The 19,499-nt window shown below is 39.4% G+C and overlaps 1 protein-coding gene and 1 long non-coding RNA gene across 9 annotated transcripts in view; one reads left to right on the top strand and one right to left on the bottom strand.

Annotated features, from left to right (window-relative positions):
• LOC307014196 (uncharacterized protein) overlaps window positions 1-18,376 on the bottom strand; it is a 34,827-nt gene extending 16,451 nt beyond the window's left edge. For all 7 annotated transcript variants that reach the window (XR_013801179.1, XR_013801180.1, XR_013801181.1 and 4 more), the window contains exons 1-3: window positions 18,008-18,376; window positions 17,145-17,316; window positions 12,493-13,152 (exon numbers count right to left, since the gene is read on the bottom strand). Coding sequence is in view for 4 of the 7 variants with exons in the window: in XM_079642003.1 (XP_079498129.1) it covers window positions 12,493-13,152; window positions 17,145-17,316; window positions 18,008-18,220 (1,045 nt within the window). In the remaining 3 variants the exon portion in view is untranslated. The remainder of the gene's footprint in view (window positions 1-12,492; window positions 13,153-17,144; window positions 17,317-18,007) is intronic.
• On the top strand, window positions 6-12,476 carry LOC307014203. Of its 2 annotated transcripts, none has more exons than XR_013801192.1 (3): window positions 6-9,098; window positions 9,289-9,409; window positions 9,790-12,476. It is a non-coding gene; the product is annotated as an uncharacterized lncRNA (long non-coding RNA). The 2 variants fall into 2 exon arrangements; XR_013801193.1 differs by having other exon boundaries at window positions 8,021-8,066; window positions 8,793-9,098; window positions 9,289-12,476.
• Window positions 18,377-19,499: the final 1,123 nt, after the last annotated feature.

Below are 19,499 nucleotides of genomic sequence, written 5' to 3'. Positions count from 1 at the left end.
GAGCCAGGGAAATGACAATTAGTGAAGCATTGCAAATCAAGGGCTTCTGTGTCAGTAAGGAAGGAGAAACATTCAGCCAGCGTGAGGAACATCCTTACTGGCACCAAGTGCAAGGTCAGCTTCACCTCACTGCAAGGAAGAAGAAATAAAAAAAATTGTGAATTGTTTTTAATTTACATTTACTCGCTTTCGCAATGTTGTGGTTGTTAGAGTGTTAGGTTTCCTGTCAGCTCGTCTGTTGGGAAGATATAAAATATAGTTTCATGGAAGTCACACCGTCACATATACTGTAAGAGCATTAAGACATACACAGGGCTCGACATTAAGGGCTGCCCGATGGCCCGGGGCCATCTAGTATTTAGCTCGGGCAATGAAGCCTCACCTACTGGTTGCCCGATCGGGCAATCTATTATTCCAGTATTATGCAGCTCGCGGATCCAGTAATGAGTGACCCGACAGTAAAACTAAACCTATCTATAACTAGTTTAGGTAGTTTGAGAGGTAATTAAAATAGCTACGTGTGATATTCTAACCTGAAGTGTGCGTTTTGTTCCGCTCACCGCTGCATGTGATCATGCGGAGCTGCGTGTCGACTCGTCAGCAGCAGCTGATCTCTCTCTCCCTTCAGATTAGACTTCACTCGCGTTTATGTCCATATCGATCAGATCTAGCTAGTTCTAGCTAATGATATGACTACCTGCTTATTAAAAGACACCTAAACAATAAGTGTCGCTATGCAACTGGGTGAGGCCACAAAGTATAGCGCAGCATTATGCATTTGTTTACATGCCCACCGGAACCCCGAGGCATTACCAACGCACAATCAACCCATACAGCACATCTCTTTCTCCACATTAAGTGTTAGACATTACAATTGACTATTCTTGTCTGTCACATATTCTTCTTGTCTGACACATAAGTGGCGCAACTGAAGTGGTATTGCGCTAAAGGGAAATTATTTTGACCGGAGAGATTTAGATTTGCCGGCTAACGGGAACTCTGATGTGAGTATATTTAACGTGACATTGTACTAATAAGACTTACCATATAAGCCACACAGGTTTTAATAGGATGTATTCATTATCTTTACTTATGTTGCGGTCTTTTCAGCAGCGCCATCTCTATAACGGCGATACAGTCACTACCCATTATTTACATTTCACCGTGACATGGACAAAAATGTAACGTCAGCTTACCTCATGGCACGAATCCAGACTCTCCTTTGGAAAACATTGGCCGGGAAACGATAGAACAAGCACGTTTCATGCGAAGACCTGTAGCTGCAACCCGGAGCAAAGCAACAAACCATTGCGTAGCTAACTAGTAGCGCTAGCTTTAGCTAACGTTAGCTAACGAAACGAACTGGAAAAAATTTGGTAAACACTGGTAATTAATTATTCTATAATTTGTAAAACTACGGTGTTAAAAACTACAATTTCAAAAATACAGATTCTAATGGTCAGATATAGATATACAGATACTAAAGATAGGCAGGTACTTGCTTTCAAGCAGAACACAGGGGAACACAAACTTAGCGGGAGTGTTTACGTGTTCGGCGTAATGACGTACAACGGCCTCGACAATTTCTGTAGTCCTATTCAGCCATTCGGTAACAACCATCGTTTTTCAGACACGTAAACTCTTCAAAAATCCCCAGTGGGGTCACTGCTCATGTATTTAATGTTGTAGAACAAAACGTGATTTATCTCTTAAATCTGTGTCAACCGCAGACCTTATTTTGAGCTATTTTCCAAAACCCTATGGAAAAAATGCATTGCTTTTTGAGGAAGGAACCGGAAATGCTAAAAATTCTAACTTACTTCCGGGTTTTACGACGCGTCACTGCGGTTCTCTATTGGAGTGAACGGAGATGACGTAACTCTCGGTCTATACGGCGCTGGTTGAGGGTAAAAAACATCTCAAACTTGAGAGAAAAAATATATACTTTGCCGCCACACCCCGTTGCCAAGCAACACTTATTGTTTAGGTCACGCAGCTCCGTGATCACCTGAAACTCAGCCGCTGTAACGGATCGATGAGCGGAGCAAAACACACGTTTCAAGTTAGACCAAACACACTTAGATCTTTTATCTACCTCTGGAACTAGCTAAACTAGTTATACATAATGTTTATTCTTCACTGTCGGGTCACTCATTACTGGAGTAGCGAGCTGCATGAGATACTGACGGGCTGTCAGGAGAGGGAGAGAGAGGAAAAGAGAGCGCTCCGTTTATTATACCGGTGTTATTATCTAAAGTGAATGTTCATTTTGAATAACGTAGTATAGGCCTACTATTATTGGTTTCTTTAAATGTATTCATTGTTTTGTTTTTTGTTTGTAGAAGAATACCATTTATTGATATATTGTAAAATGAATCGGAACGTTTAGATCTGTTACGATGATAAACTGAAGCAATTTAAAAATTAACCCCATTAACTGAGTTTTAAATAGTTTTTTTGTTAAGTCCTAAGTATATAGAGAGGCGAAGTCCATCCACTTCCGGGAGCCTCCATGGGACCCCGGAAGCGGAAAATTATACATTGAAGTCAATGGAGAGAGAAAAGTTATTTTTTGATCCCGTTTGAATTGTGCCACGAATGACACATATGATGTTTGTCAATCTTAAGCAATCATTTCCATGTAAAAAAAGTCACAGTTTGTCGTAAAACTGTTGAAATATAAGACTATGAAAAATACGCAACTAGAAAGACTACAAATCCCAAATGCATTCTGGGTCGCGTAAGTGATGTCATAGGCGATAATGCTCAAAGACTGGTTGCGACTCGCAAAGCAAAGAAGAAGAAGATCTCGCAATTAAAGCAAAGAAGAAGAAGAAGACTGATTTATCCCACAGGCAAAGGAAAGCCCCACAAAGTGTTCACATAAGTGTGTGATAGGAGAGGATGCATTGATTGTCAATAAGTACAAGTTTGTGGCCTTTATTGGAAAAGTGGTGAATGTTGCGTTACAACAGACAAAAAAGAGGTCAAGACTGAAAACAATAGTGGAGGCAGCAGGTGAATTTTTGGGGATAAAGGATATAACCGTTGAAATGATACATGAAATGCTAGCCACCAATAATGATGATTCACAGATTGAGTAGATGAATGGTTTTTCTCATTCTGCAATGGAATGCTAGAAGCCTTATTGCAAATGGACAAGAATTCAAGACCTATATATATCAGTTAAAAGAAAAACCAGACGTTATTTGTATTCAAGAAACATGGCTGAAGACTCATTTGGACTTCATAATTGGGGGATATACTGCTATAAGACAAGATAAAAATGATGGCCAGGGAGGGGGATGTGCAATCTTTATCAGAGAAGTCATGTCTTATAGTAAGCTAACTTTTAAGAACAGTCATGATTTAGAAATAGTGGGTGTAGAAGTTTGGATTAATAAAAGGAAAATTAGTGTGCTGAATTTTTATAATCCATGTAATAAACTCAAAATAGAGGAATTAGACAAGCCAAGGAAATGAAATAATATGGTGTGGTGATTTTAATGCACATAATACAATGTGGGGAGGGAGATCAACAGATTACAACGGACAGGTGGTGGAGGATTTAATGGAGGCAAAGGAATTAGTTTGTTTAAATAATGGGCAAGGTACAAGGATCAATTTTAGAGATGGAACAGAGTCTGCGATCGACCTAACTCTTGTAACAAGTGAATTAGCTTCTGGTAGCAGTTGGGAAGTATTGACAAATAACAGTATTGGGAGTGATCATCTTCCGATTATAATCAAGTTTGATATAAATCATGTGTTTGAGCTAGACGGTATCATGAGATGGACTTTTTCTAAAGCAAATTGGGAGATGTTTGCTAAATTGTGCGATAATGAATTGGATCAGATTGATATGGCAGAAAGTATTGATGAAATAAATTAGCAATTTACTTCAAATATAATTAAAAGCGCTAATCAAACTATTGGGAATAAAACTGGGAAACTTGGTAAATGTGTTAAGATGGTACCGTGGTGGAACAAAGACTGTAATGATGCAATCCGAAACAAAATCAGGCTGTTTGGAAAGCTAAGAAAGACACATTCATTACATAATTTATTAGAATATAAAAAGGCACAGGCTCAGGTAAGGAACATTGTTAAAAGAGCAAAAAGTGAGTGTTGGAGAGGATTCTGTTCAAGTATTGGGAGAACTACACCATTAGATAAAGTATGGGGAATGATTAAGAAGATGAGGGGAATAAGACATCAGAGTAACCTGCCAGTATTAGAGAATGGAGGGGAAGTTGCCACTGGTGCTTTGGAGAAGGCAGAAATTCTAGCTGAAAATGTTGTCAAAGTTCATTCTTCGGAAAATTTGACAGAAGAAGGTAAGATCAGGAGGCAGGAAGTGTTAGATGAGCATCCTAATGTATATGAAGAAAGACATTCGTCGCAGAGTGTTGTAAATATACCTTTCTCTATTCAAGAGTTGAGAAGAGCATTAAGTAAGTGTAAAATGACTGCTCCTGGGAAAGATAATGTATGTTATATAATGTTGACCAAATTAAGTGATTTTGCATTAGGAAAGCTGCTGGAGATGTACAATAAGATCTGGGAGAAAGGGAAGCTGCCAATAATATGGAAAGAGTCAGTCATTATTCCTATTAGGAAACCTGGGAAAGATCCAACCAGTCCAGGCAGTTATAGACCTATAGCTCTGACATCACACTTGTGTAAAGTTATGGAAAGAATGATAACAGAAAGGCTAACATACTACATCGAGAAAAATGAACTAATGACTCCTTATCAGAGTGGGTTTAGAAGAGGGCGGAGTACTTTAGATCCACTGCTGTGCCTGGAGTCTGAAGTCAGGAAAGCCCAAGCGAACAAGGAGTGTGTTGTAGCTGTATTCTTTGATGTGGAAAAAGCTTACGATATGATGTGGAAGGAAGGATTATTAATAAAACTGGACATTATGGGTCTGGGAGGTAATGTATATAATTGGATTATGGATTTTTTGTTTGGCCGTGCCATCAGAGTCCGAGTTGGCAAGTCATATTCTCGAAGGCATGAAGTTGAAAATGGAACCCCGCAGGGGAGTGTCATCAGTCCTCTTTTATTTTCTATCATGATCAATGATATATATACACAAGTAGGATCTGATATTGGTAAGTCACTTTTTGCAGATGATGGAGCTATTTGGAAAAGGGGCAGAAATGTAAAATATATTGTAGCTAAGATTCAGGAAGCCATTAGGGAAATTGAAAGCTGGTTTCTGACATGGGGGTTTAGATTGTCGGTGGAAAAAACTGAAACTTTATTTTTTACGAGGAAAAGGATAGGTGAGGAGGTTAGGTTAAAACTTTATGGACAAGATCTAAAGAAAGTGAAGACATTTAAATTTCTGGGAATATGGTTGGACGAGAGAGTCACATGGAGTACTCACATTGATAAAGTCGTAGATAAATGTAAAAGGGTTTTAAATGTTATGAGGTGCTTGGCAGGCACTAAGTGGGGGGCTGATAAAGCTGCTTTGAGGAACGTATACACGGCCTTAATAAGATCAGCCATAGAATACGGACTAATAGTGTATGGGTCAGCTGCATACTCTTCTCTTCAAAAATTAGATAGAGTCCAGGCACAAGCACTAAAGATCTACACCAGTGTCGGCACTTCGGGTAGAGGTCGGAGAAGTACCTATTTCTTTGAGGAGAAAGCAGTTAATTGTTAATTACTGGGCAAATCTACAGGGTCATAAAGATACTCACCCTACTAAACAAACTTTACAAACAAGTTGGGAAAGTAACAAAATAAAAAAAGAAAGTTTTTGTTTTTGTGTTTCCGAAATATGTAAGGAATTCAAAGTTAAGGAATGGAATATTAGTCCGACGGTGTTGTTATCAGCTGTTCCACCATGGTTGCTACCTCATCCTATAGTAGATTTATCACTATTGAAACGGGTACATTCAATGAAAAACAAATTCAATGTACAGGCTTATGTGAACACTGTTCTACATGAACAATATGGGCACTTTATAAAAATATTTACTGATGGATCCAAAAATCCAGAAAATGGTCTAACGAGTTGTGCATTTTATGTTCCTGAGTTAAAAGTCAAAGTGGGAAAGCGTACAAGTGATCACATTGCAGTATATACAGTAGAGATGATGGCTATCTCTCTAGCACTTCAGTGGGTAGAGGAAATACAGCCAATGCGAGTGGTCATTTGCTCTGACTCCAGTGCAGCTCTGGAGAGTATAAACAACTTCTCTTCAGAATGTCGTCAGGATATTTTACATGAAATTTTACAAAGCATGTTTAGGTTAGTTCAGCTGGGAATTGTTGTTCAATTTGTGTGGGTTCCAGCGCATGTGGGCATTAGAGGGAATGAAGTAGTGGATCAACTGGCAAAATGTGGTTTGAAAGCAAACCAGATTGATATTATGGTACCCATCAGTAGAGCAGAAGTCAAATCTTTTACTGAAGTGGTTATCAAGCAACAATGGCAAAAACTATGGGACAGTAACACCAAAGGAAGACATTTATATCAGATATAAAGGGAAGTAGGAACAGGAAGCACTTGGGGGAGTAGTAGAAGAGAGCAGAGCATCAACAGCAGGATAAAATTGGGACACTCTGGACTAAACTCATCACTGCATCTGATTGGAAAACATCCAAATGGCAATTGTGATGGTTGCCAACAACCAGAGACAATACATCATGTATTTTTTAGCTGCCCGGACTATAACAGACAAAGATTCATTCTGAAAACTGCACTGGAACAACTCAACATCAAGGACATGGATTTCAAGGCAATATTTGAAAGTAAATCAAGAAATGAAGCAAACAAGCTGATCTTCAAATTCCTCAAAAGCACTGGTCTGAGGACAAGGATTTAGTATGAACATTTAATAACTAAACAGTAGGTGGCGATATATGCTCCAAGTGGAAGCGATTCGCCATTAAAGAAAAGAAGAAGAAGAAGAAGAAGACTGATTTATTCCCTCCAATAAATATAAGAGATTGCTCCAATAAATTCACTTTTACAAGATGCCTGTGTGCTTTTTACCAGGTTGTAATCACAAAAGTGATCATACCACTTGCTCGTTCTATCGCTTCCCGTCTGATGAAAAGACCAGGAGTCGTTGGACCAAACATATCAGGTAATATACATGTTTTGCATGGAACATAGTCAAGTTAGCTACCTAGCTAGTAGCGAGCATGTTAGTTAGCATTACATTACATTACTTAGCGTTGTCATTTGTATTAGCCTTAACATGAAGTAAACCAAAAGGTTAAACAGTAAGAGTAGTCATGATGGTAAGTATTTTGTGAAACATTCAAAGAGTAGCCTATCGCCCCCTCCACCAGGTGCTAAGGGGGCGGGAGGTAGGCTAACGCCACATTAGCATCAGCGGTCTACTTAATGCTATCTGCACAAATGGTTAACATTGAACATTAAAAGATCAGGCAGTTCAGGGAGAGTCGAAGGAAGAAAGGCAGGCCAACCTGATCTCACCAGAATGCGTGACTCCTCCACGACTCCTTAACACCGCATTGCGTGGTGGAGTCACGGAATCTTTTATATTTGCGTGTCGGTACCACGCAAACAACCCCAATGTAAAGTGAATGAGGCTCCTTTGTCGTGGTGCACACACGCATTTCTACAACGTACGGCAGTGAACTTTTTATTCTATATAACGTTTTAAAAATCTACTTTATAGCTTGTAGTATCTCACGGGAGGCTTTTTTTATTTTATTTGTATTCATAATAATTTTCATTTTTCGTCAGAATGCATTATGGTGCATTATTTACCAATGTTTGTTCTCAAAAAACGGTGCATTTTTATTAGATTAGTTATTTTTTAAGGAAGGCCAGAGCTTCAGCTGTCTCAAATAGATTGTTCCCTTTAGTTTACGTTATTTAAAAGACAATTACATTAATATTTGATCATTAATAGTAATAATAATCATTTTTTTTATAACAACGATAAACCAGAAGAAGATGCCGTCGTTACCACGGCAACGTTATGTCGCGCTTGATGGCAGTGACATAGCCACGTGGCGTTGCCCACGATCACGTCACTTTCATTCATTTCATCTCACAACGGACTACAGTAAGTATCTAAAATCAAGGGGAGTTTATTTCTTTAAAACACGAAATGATATTGCTTTTATTTATTCCACTGTAGCACAGTCTGTATAGCGTTTCATTCCTGGATATTATGTTGAGTTTTGTAGTGTGTTTAGCTTTTACAATAGGCTACGCGTAAGCTAGCGGCCACGTTCAGCTAGCCTCCGGCTTTCCGGTCAAAGTTTGTAGCTGGATAGCATTTATAGTTTATACAGCTAAATGACATTAGCTGTCCCCGGCACAGTTGGATAGTGGAGGTGCTTGCTAGAAAAATATGTTTAAATGCTTGTATTTGCTCATGTGTTGTAAAGACAGCTTTCAACACAGAGTTGTAATAGTGGAATCGGCGATGGAGTGGAACAGAAATGTGGACCTGGAGTTTTTCCAGAGGATTTGACTGGCCAGTGGGGACATTGGGATTGTTACATTGTACAATTAAAATATATAGTAGAAGATATAAGATATATAAATTATACTAAATTATTATTGCATAATAGAGTAATACACAGATTAATTATTTTTGCACTCTCTTCATTTTGTGTATTGTTTGTATATTGTGTCAGTATTGTTTGTATGCCATGTCCCTCATAATATAACAATATGCACAGTATAAATTATACAAAATTATTATCGCATAATAGAGTAATGCACAGATGTTACTGTTATTCTAAATAATCCTAATCATGTTTTTATTTTTCCTGTTTTACAGCTTCTTTACAACTCTATATCACCAACACACACATATCCACACACACACACACATAAAACCAAAGGCACTTTTAAGAGCCACTCTCTCTCTCACTGTCTCTCTTTCTATCACTCTCTCACTTTCTCTTTCAATCACTCTCTCACCTTCTCTTTTTCAATCACTCTCTCTCACTTTCTCTTTTAATCACTCACTCTCTCTTTGTAAGCCATGTCCCTCAACCGTGAAGTGAGGGTCTTTGAGGATCCCAATGAGGCCAGGATGCACATGGCAGCATTGATTAGCGAGGCTCTTGTCCATGAGGCCAGGGTGAGGCTTTTCATGATAAGCAAATACCCAAGTCTGTAATATAATCATTTCTATTGCTTTTTATTGATGTCATGTAAAGGGTCCGTTAGACCTTTTTATGCAACCATTAAATAATTGCTCAAATATAAGAGCTGCTGTCTTATGTTGTATTAAAACTTTGTTGTTGATCTCAACCTCTGAAAAAATATAGGCTACTGAAACCCCTGCCATCCCTCCGAAAAAGAAAAGAAAAAGCAGGAAGAGACCCCTTTCTAATCCAGTGGTCACACGCAGACGTGAGAGACAACGGGAAACTCAACGCTCCGCATCAGGTTTGTTCTTTACTATATCATGATTTCTAAATCTAAGAATAAAGATAATTCATAACAAAGTTATTTTGGTGTACACAGTAAGAAATTATGTAATGTAAAGATACCTCTTGACAAATCTGTTGCAATGTTTAAAACATTTTCAAATTAAATCAAGATATTGTAAGAGCCTGTGACTGATAATCCTTGCTTGTGTTGTATTTTTGAACTTGTGTACCTCGATTTGGATAAAAGTATGGCAAATGTAAATTGTCATTGTGATGCTGTGGTAATATGTTCTTAGTTTCATTACCTGCAGTCCTTACAGAGCATTTTCATATTACAATTAATTGGTGTAATTTTAGATTGATTGAAGGGTTAAGCAAAAATGAGTGTCTTTGCAGCTTCACAAGCCAGAAGAGACAATCCTGTGCATGAGGAAGGCCTTCAGCTAGAACATCAAGAGTTTGGTAGTCTTGGTGAGTATATTGATTATAACAGCAGTTGACTGGCACTACAGTTTTTCCCAATTTTTCCATTTTTATACTCATCTAGTTAATCATAATAAAGTATTGAGTGTTGACTGTTTCATGACAAGTGAATGCATATTTGGTATAAGTATCACTTGCTAATATTGCTTTGGATGCATATAATGATTCATAGCATGTTGCTATTATTAGTCCGCATGTATTTTTCCAACTCAAAAGTGTTTCAGTATACTACCTTAAAGACCCGGTGAAGTGTGCACCTGTGCATGATCTGTTATGCTAATACGTATAGTAATGACCAAAATTGTCTATTGGAACCCATATCAAAAGATGTTGGAATAGCAACGAATTTGACGAGTTTTGAATTTGCCGGGGAAATCTGCAGTCGACCTTCGCCTTCGTGGGCGTGGCTTGCGATCTACTGCGTGACGTCACGAGATGGACGCCGCCGCACTGTTTACATTCACCACCGTTCGTTTTTTCTCTTTTTCAAAGTCGAATTTCTCAACGTTTTTGAGCTAGTATTTTCCTGGAAAGTGTGTCGGAGTCGACTGGAAGTGATTGCCAATCGAGAAAACCTGACAATGGAGGCGACAGTGAAGAAAGAGGGATGAAAAACACAGGGGAAACGATGCATTGCCGCTGGCTGTAGTAATGTCAAGTCTGCCGAAGTGGCGATGTTTCTGTTCCCAAAAGATGAAGGTGAGCCTGGCTGGTGTCATTGTTTCGTAGATTCTTTGATTGATCATGATAAATGAAGGCCACTGGTCGATTCGAGAGACAGAGAAAGAGAGACTGAGAGAGTTACAGGGTTGTCGTTAGCATCTGGTGCTAGCTCGGAACTAACGGAGATTAGCTGTTTTAACAATAAGGAGAGGGAGAGTGCTCTCCTGTGGGACTGAGAGAGATAACGTCAGCTCAGGGAGGTAAACTGTAGCCTAAGTTATCTCAGTGGGTTTGGTCATCTATGTAAACAAATATTTCCATCTATGTAATATTAGTTGTATAAAATAGGTTAAGAAATCCTTCCAATGTTTTTTGATTTTTGAAATATATGTTTCATATGAGTGTTGAGAGCTGTATCCATAAATCTCTTAATGTTGCCCTCAAAGTGCACCAGATTGATCACTTTCCTCATCTATCCTGTCCAAAAAGCTGTCCAAATCAATAATTTCTCTCACACTAGTATCACTTTCCAGAGTCTCCGCCATGTTTACAATCGCAACTGGGTACATCTTGTGACGTCACAGCCACTATCGTCTGCAACTTCCGTTAGGCTCAGAAGGCAAAATTAATAATTCATTAATTCATTAATTATGAATTATTAAAAATTATTTTAGCCATGAACAGGCACAATGATATGTAAGGAATGAAACTGCCATTTCATTTTGGTGCAAAAACATGCACTTCACTGGGTCTTTAATATCCATCATACCAGTTTTAGGGTGTCTTAACAGCTGTTTTATTTTTTAGAAACACATCTCCAAGAGTTAAGGGACACCCTAACTGCAGTCCAGGTTCTGGGGCCAACAGACGGAACGGTTTCTGCCTGGGCACAAAGGCAGCTTCTCACAGATGTGAGAATGAAAACTGCTAGGCCAATGCTTTTTAATGCAAAACTCTCAGCTGAGAGAATAGCCATTCAGAAGTGCCACAAATGCTGTGCAGAAGAAGCGGCTATTAGGTGCCTGGACTGTGTTCCACTCGACATGGAGTTCCTCTGTGCAACCTGTGACATTGAGGCTCACAAGAGGAATGTCTTCCATGACAGAGAGGCTGTGTTCAATGGATTTCTGGAGCCCATTCCCCCTACAACTGCTGTGGTGGTGGATGAAAATGGCCAGCCTCAGTTTTGTGAACCAAGTATGTAAAGATTAACATTACATTACAATGTCCCATTATAGTGTAGTTCCCAAAATTAAGTGTGAATGGGAAGTGTACATAGCGTATCGAAAAAAGTATGATTGGTTTTGACTAGGGCTGCAAGATATGTGGAAATTATGCAAAATGTTATTGAATATCTTGATAATCTGGAGAATTAAGGAAAAACTGTAAATACACCCTTCCTAACTTATTTTCTTCAGTATTTTCTACTCATTTCCACTGTGTGACATAAGCACATTTAGTGTTTCCTACTGAGAAATCACAGAAGTTTCAGAGTCTACACATGCTTTTATTCAAAATCTTAGCTTCTCTGCCATTCCTTCGGGATGTTGCTGTGTCTGCTAATGGACTGATTACATCTTACATTGCTTGCTACTGAGTGGATATGTTTTAGTCTTATATTCATTACACTGGGACTTGGGCTCTGTAGCACTATATTACATTAAGCAAGGATGTGCAAGCTTTCCATTCAATTATAAAGTATAGAAAGGTTTTAATGAATGTGACTTCAGCTTATCAGACAACATACATACAGGTTACTCTGTTGTGTCTTTGTTTTAACTCCAAAATGTGCATGTGTGCTAAACATTAATATAGCATCCATGCATAACATTTGAAGGCAAATATGAGTCCGGCCTTTAATAAATCAATGTTTGAAATGTCTACAAAAATCGCAACATTAACTTACTGATGCTTATGTGGCATCTAAATGAGTAGAATACAAACTAAACATACCTTTCATTTTGATGGTTCTTTTACGTTGCTGCCGCTTTGGTGGGATTTGGTGTGATGGTTCCTGGTGTGGTGGTGGGTGGGTGATGGGAGCCTGGTGTGGTGGTGGGTGGGTGATGGGAGCCTGGTGTGATGGTGGGTGGGTAATGGGCGCCTGGTGTGATGGTGGGTGGGTGATGGGAGCCTGGTGTGATGGTGGGTGGGTGATGGGAGCCTGGTGTGGTGGTGGGTGGGTGATGGGAGCCTGGTGTGATGGTGGGTGGGTGATGGGAGCCTGGTGTGGTGGTGGGTGGGTGATGGGAGCCTGGTGTGATGGTGGGTGGGTGATGGGAGCCTGGTGTGGTGGTGGGTGGGTGATGGGAGCCTGGTGTGATGGTGGGTGGGTGATGGGAGCCTGGTGTGATGGTGGGTGGGTGATGGGAGCCTGGTGTGGTGGTGGGTGGGTGATGGGAGCCTGGTGTGATGGTGGGTGGGTGATGGGAGCCTGGTGTGATGGTGGGTGGGTGATGGGAGCCTGGTGTGGTGGTGGGTCTGCTGTTTCCCCTGGTTGCTGATCACATGGCACCAAATGTAAGATATAGCTATCGGTTGGGTTGGGTGGGTCTTGGGGTGGTGTTGGTGTGTCAGGGGTCACTTCTTGATCTGGGTTGAGTGTTGTCCAACCTACAAAGGGTTTGCAGGACAAATCTGTTTAAAAGCCAACATATGTATTTATTTATTATGTATATTACCAAAATGTTGCATTTGTTAGTTATCTGTTCATATATATTTATACATATCCACATCTGTTTATACAACCATTTCATTCATGCCTCCCCATTAGGGATGTTAAGATTCACCGATTCGCATCGGTGCACCGGCATAAACGTTCAAGATGCGAGTGCACCGGTTGAAAGACTGTACATCGGCTACAGTTTGGGTTGAACTCGCGATGCATCGATTGTAGCGTCTTTGCATCGGTAAAAAAACGATTCATTCATATAATATCCCCTCATCCTGTCAACGCTCAGCAGAGACGATCTCTGATTTTTGCTTCGCACTATGGAGGCCGAGAGTCTCAGTTATCAACACACATGGAAGCTGAAGAGAAAGAGAAACACAGCGTACCAAAAAATACCTACAAATCAAACGTTTGGCAACACTTCGGATTTTTCAAGAAAGACGGTCAACTTGAAAAATCGCTCGCAAATTGTAAATGATGCCGTGCCGCTTTAGTAGTACAAGGAATTTAGCGAAGCACATAAAGAGGCGACATGGCTGCGGCTGAAAAGAGAAACCTGAAAGTTAGACATGAGTTAAATCACTCAGTGAGGTGTTCTGTCAGAGAGAGTGGTGTTTAGTTTACAGCAGCCTGTGACGGCCAATAATAATTTAAATGTCTTCCTTACTGTAAGCAGTTATGATAGAGCTTTTTGTGAAAGGTTATTTGTATTCTTTATTGTTCCTATAGAAACCACTGCTTTCTGCTCACTGGTGAGTTAGCCTATGAGTGTAAAGCACATCAGGCTGGCAGCTGTATGGGCATTGCACTATGGTAGCTGTTATCTGCACATTGTTAATCATGGGCAATGCATCCTTAAATTGTTTAACTGTGAGGTGTTATAGAATTGTACTCTGGAGAGTTTTTTAAGGTCAAAAAGGTAAAAAATAAACAGCATGATGGGATGTGCAGTGCTAGTAGAGAGAACCAAATATGTAAAGCACTTTTTTGTTAATGTATTATTTACTTAATATGAGGAATAAAACAAAAATCCTCTGTCGTACCATATTGAAGTATCATTATTTTGCATCGTGTAGAATCGCATCGTATCGCCCCGTATCGCATAATGTTGAATCAAATCGTATCGAACTGTATCGCAACAGGGGTGAATCGTATCGTATCGCATCGCCTGGTGTTTCAAATGTATCGTTAATGTATCGTATCGTTGGCAACGTATCGAGATGCGCATCGCATCGGCCTCAGTGATGGAGATGCACATCCCTACTCCCCATATTAGTATTTCATTTTACTTTCTGTTTCATCTTATTCTATTTTAGATGTATATATTTCAGTGCATGACATTAAGGATTTTGGGAGATGGCCCTGTGGGCCATCTAAGATAATTTACAGATGGCCCTGAGCCCAATAGAGATTGCCCTGAAAAATGCGCGCGGACGAAATGACGCACGAAGGGTTTGGGGGGCCTCCCCCTAGAACATTTAGATTTTTGCAGGTCTTAGATGCTGTCTTGTGCATTCTCTAGACTGAATTATAAGATGAACCACCACAATATTACAATTTCAATTGTATTCTTCATTTCACTTGTTTGTGTTTGCTCGCTTGCATGCCCTGCATAGCTATAATAAATACTTAAGTTGTTTGTCAAGACACTTTCCAACACTTTTGGACACTTTCCAAATGCCTTCCCAGATGTAAAAAAGTAGAAAACATTACATTCAGCTATAACTGCCAAAACAAACATTATTTACGCTATTATGGCCCCTGTTAAAAATGTTTGTAATGTTATCGACTGTAAGTTGTTCGAAGGAATGCCTCCTCATCCAGAAGCTGACCGAGCAGACCCGAGCAGCCGAGTGCATCCGCGAAGCACACACAATGGCGACGTCAGAGTTCCCGTTAGCAAGCAAATCTAAATCTCTTCTGTCAAAATGTCCGGTCAAAATAATTTCCCTTTAGCGCAATACCGCTTCAGTTGCGCCACTTATGTGACAGACAAGAATAGTATGTGACAGACAAGAGTAGTCCATTCTAATGTGTAACACTTAATGTGGAGAAAGAGATGTGCTGTGTGGGTTGATTGTGCGTTGATCTGTTGGTAATGCCTCGGGGTTCCGGTGGGCATGTAAACAAATGCATAATGCTGCGCTATACTTTGTGGCCTCACCCAGTTGCATAGCGACACTTATTGTTTAGGTCACGGTGTCTTTTAATAAGCAGGTAGTCATATCATTAGCTACAACTAGCTGGATCTGATCGATATGGACATAAACGCGAGTGAAGTCTAATCTGACGGGAGAGAGAGATCAGCTGCTGCTGACGAGTCGACACGCAGCTCTGCATGATCACATGCAGCGGTGAGCGGACAAAACACACACTTCAGGTTAGAATATCACACGTAGCTATTTTAATCACCTCTCAAACTACCTAAACTAGTTATAGATATGTTTAGTTTTACTGTCGGGTCACTCATTACTGGATCCGCGAGCTGCATGATACTGGTATAATAGATTGCCCGATCGGGCAACCACCAGGTGAGGCTTCATGGCCCGAGCTAAATACTAGATGGCCCCGGGCCATCGGGCAGCCCTTAATGTCGAGCCCTGTATTTGACTTATTCCTGCATGTTAGTTTTGTACCTACGTTGTTGAACTAGTTTCTTCTTGCACTATTTTATTTCTTCTTGTACTGTTTGTATACTGCATTGTTGGAGGAGCCTGGGAGTTAAGATTGTCATTGGCAACAACTACGCTGTAGCTGTGCATAACACCTTTGAATATTGAATGTTTGAAAACAGGAACATGGAATACACACACATACATTATAAAACATGAAATTAGGCCAATGTGCAAAACATGCAAAAAAAGGCAACCCTAATCTACCTAAACTGTAAAAAAAGTCAAATGGATTGAGTATGTTTATAAATGTTTATAAATGTTTACAGCAATCAAACTGATCGCTTCAATATTTGCAAAAGTCAATGGTATCCCCCACACTGGGTTATCATTGGAAAATGGAAGTTTGATAAGTGAACAAAATGTATTTATTTAAGTTTTGGCCTGCAATATAAATAGGACTCATATGTGAGATTGTGCGAGAGCTGTCACTGGCTTTATTTCTAGACTTTGCTATCCATATGTGTAGGAGGGAAAGATGTGCTGGGTGAGGTCACTTGAGAAGACGTGTGTGGGGGCCGGAGTGTCTTCAGTGCGCTCTTTGTGCACCACAGAACGCATTGGAGACACAGTCTGGTACTTGCATCTGTTCTGCTATTGTTTACTGCTATTTCATGTTATCTTGGATATTTTTCCTCAGCTGCAGTGCGCTCCACAACTGACCACGAGTGTCAGTACTATACTGTTTCAACAATCTCCTCTGCGCTCCGATGGTGGGGAATGTGATGGCGAAACAGTGCTGATGAAATACTAAGTGGAATTTGATTTGAGATTTGAGTTGGCTTACTTCTTTTACAATTGAAAGATGCTTATGGAATTAGTTATGGCTCACAAGCATATGCACAAATAACACTGATGGTTTGAATGTAGGATCTTTAAGAAACGTGTGATATTAACTGAAATGAAATATGTGAGAGATTATATGTATAATGATGCTTATTGCTTATAACATGTATTTATACAATCTGGCTTCAATTCACCACCTCACCATCTGCATAGACAATTTCCCCTGTCACCATAATCTTCTGTCAATTAAAATATATATATAGATTACAACTTTTGCATGGGAAGTGGCATACACCTCTTTCAAGCCCTGTTTTGTGCATACATAACAGTTATAAATGAGACCCCAGCTCTTTAAAATGACTCTCTTTGTTGCTTTGAAATAAACAGGACAAAGCAACACCACACATTGTATAACAGATAGTCAATATATGCATGAGTGACTCGTGCAGATGGTTATTAAATAAATGCAATCTCACCTGCAACCATCAGATTGTAGATGACCTCCACATTTTCGAGGCATGTCTTGGCGTATGTGGTCAGCTGGGCATGCGTGGGCATCAACACCTTTGTTTTAGATGCCACCCTCTTGGTAGGGGGATACGCCAACAGCAGCAGGGGTTTCAAGCCAAGGGCATGCAACTTCTCCAGCTGGGAAAGTAATTGTTGAGAGGTAGAGAGATCAATTAGACAAATACACAAAACTGTTGTTTACATTTGTTGAATTTATCTGCAAGCTTGCCCTGAAGTAGCATCAAAATAAATCATCTACACTAATATCCTGGCATCATAATAAAAACAATGATTTGTTCATAATGTTTTGTTGAATACATTTGGGATTTTTAACTTATTAGACATTTCCTAAACTTCCTACACATAATAGTTAATTCTGTTTGAAAATCATTAATCATGAATTATATTCTCATTAAAGGTAGGGTATGTAAGTTTGAGAAACCGGCTCGAGATACACTTTTTGTTATATTGCATGGAATGCTCTTAACACCCCGATAGCTATGGATATATCTGAAGTGTTTTGACAAAAAATTCATCTGTGGAAGCCGTAGTACTGTAAAGAGCACGACCAATTATTTTAGCCGGCTCGGCTGTATAACTGGACGGACTACGTGCCTGTCAGCCTTCCATGTGGCAGATTTTTTACGGCTGTGTATTTTCAAATCCTAGCGCACTCGAGCTGGTTTCTCAAACTTACATACCCTACCTTTAATGAGGCAATTAATACTTTGGATGTGAAGCAATACCAGTTAATTTATAATCCTCTGACAAAGTAATAAAACTAATTTTCACACTTTTGGTGAATGAGATAATTCTGTAAACTACATACCAGAATGGCGGCGTCATCAATAACGTGGGACTTGATTCGGTTTTTTGTCATTGATGACAACCACTGCTGCTGCTGGCTTTGGAATTGTTCTATTTTCTTTTTCAGTCTCAATTTTTTGGGCTGTGTATGGTAACATACTGGGCAGATTTTATTACCACAGTAAATACTTTGCCTACAGCTTGGGCAGGTCTTTTTTTGGGACCCTCCAGCCATTTGTAGGAGTGAGAGAGTGAGTGATTAAAAGAGAAAGTGAGAGAGAGTGATTGAAAAAGAGAAGGTGAGAGAGTGATTGAAAGAGAAAGTGAGAGAGTGATAGAAAGAGAGACAGTGAGAGAGAGAGTGGCTCTTAAAAGTGCCTTTGGTTTTATGTGTGTGTGTGTGGATATGTGTGTGTTGGTGATAGAGTTGTAAATAAGCTGTAAAACAGGAAAAATAAAAACATGATTAAGATTATTTAGAATAACAGTAACATCTGTGCTTTACTCTATTATGCAATAATAATTTAGTATAATTTATACTGTGCATATTGTTATATTATGAGGGACATGGCATACAAACAATACAGACACAATATACAAACAATACACAAAATGAAGAGAGTGCAATAATAATTAATCTGTGCATTACTCTATTATGCAATAATAACTTAGTATAACTTATATATCTTATATCTTCTACTATATATTTTAATTGTACAATGTAACAATCCCAATGTCCCCACTGGCCAGTCAAATCCTCTGGAAAAACTCCAGGTCCACATTTCTGTTCCACTCCATCGCCGATTCCACTATTACAACTCTGTGTTGAAAGCTGTCTTTACAACACATGGGCAAATACAAGCATTTAAACATATTTTTCTAGCAAGCACCTCCACTATCCAACTGTGCCGGGGACAGCTAATGTCATTTAGCTGTATAAACTATAAATGCTATCCAGCTTCAAACTTTGACCGGAAAGCCGGAGGCTAGCTGAACGTGGCCGCTAGCTTGCGCGTAGCCTATTGTAAAAGCTAAACACACTACAAAACTCAACATAATATCCAGGAATGAAACGCTATAAAGACTGTGCTACAGTGGAATAAATAAAAGCAATATCATTTCGTGTTTTAAAGAAATAAACTCCCCTTGATTTTAGATACTTACTGTAGTCCGTTGTGAGATGAAATGAATGAAAGTGACGTGATCGTGGGCAACGTCACGTGGCTATGTCACTGCCGTCAACCGCGACATAACGTTGCCGTGGTAACGACGGCATCTTCTTCTGGTTTATCGTTGTTATAAAAAAAATGATTATTATTACTATTAATGATCAAATATTAATGTAATTGTCTTTTAAATAACGTAAACTAAAGGGAACAATCTATTTGAGACAGCTGAAGCTCTGGCCTTCCTTAAAAAATAACTAATCTAATAGAAATGCACCGTTTTTTGAGAACAAACATTGGTAAATAATGCACCATAATACATTCTGACGAAAAATAAAAATTATTATG

Source organism: Notothenia rossii (genome assembly GCF_949606895.1).
Source record: "Notothenia rossii genome assembly, chromosome: 8".
NCBI classification, from domain to species: domain Eukaryota; kingdom Metazoa; phylum Chordata; class Actinopteri; order Perciformes; family Nototheniidae; genus Notothenia; species Notothenia rossii.
Note: the sequence above shows the minus strand (reverse complement) of the source record. Positions and strands in the feature narration are given on the sequence as shown.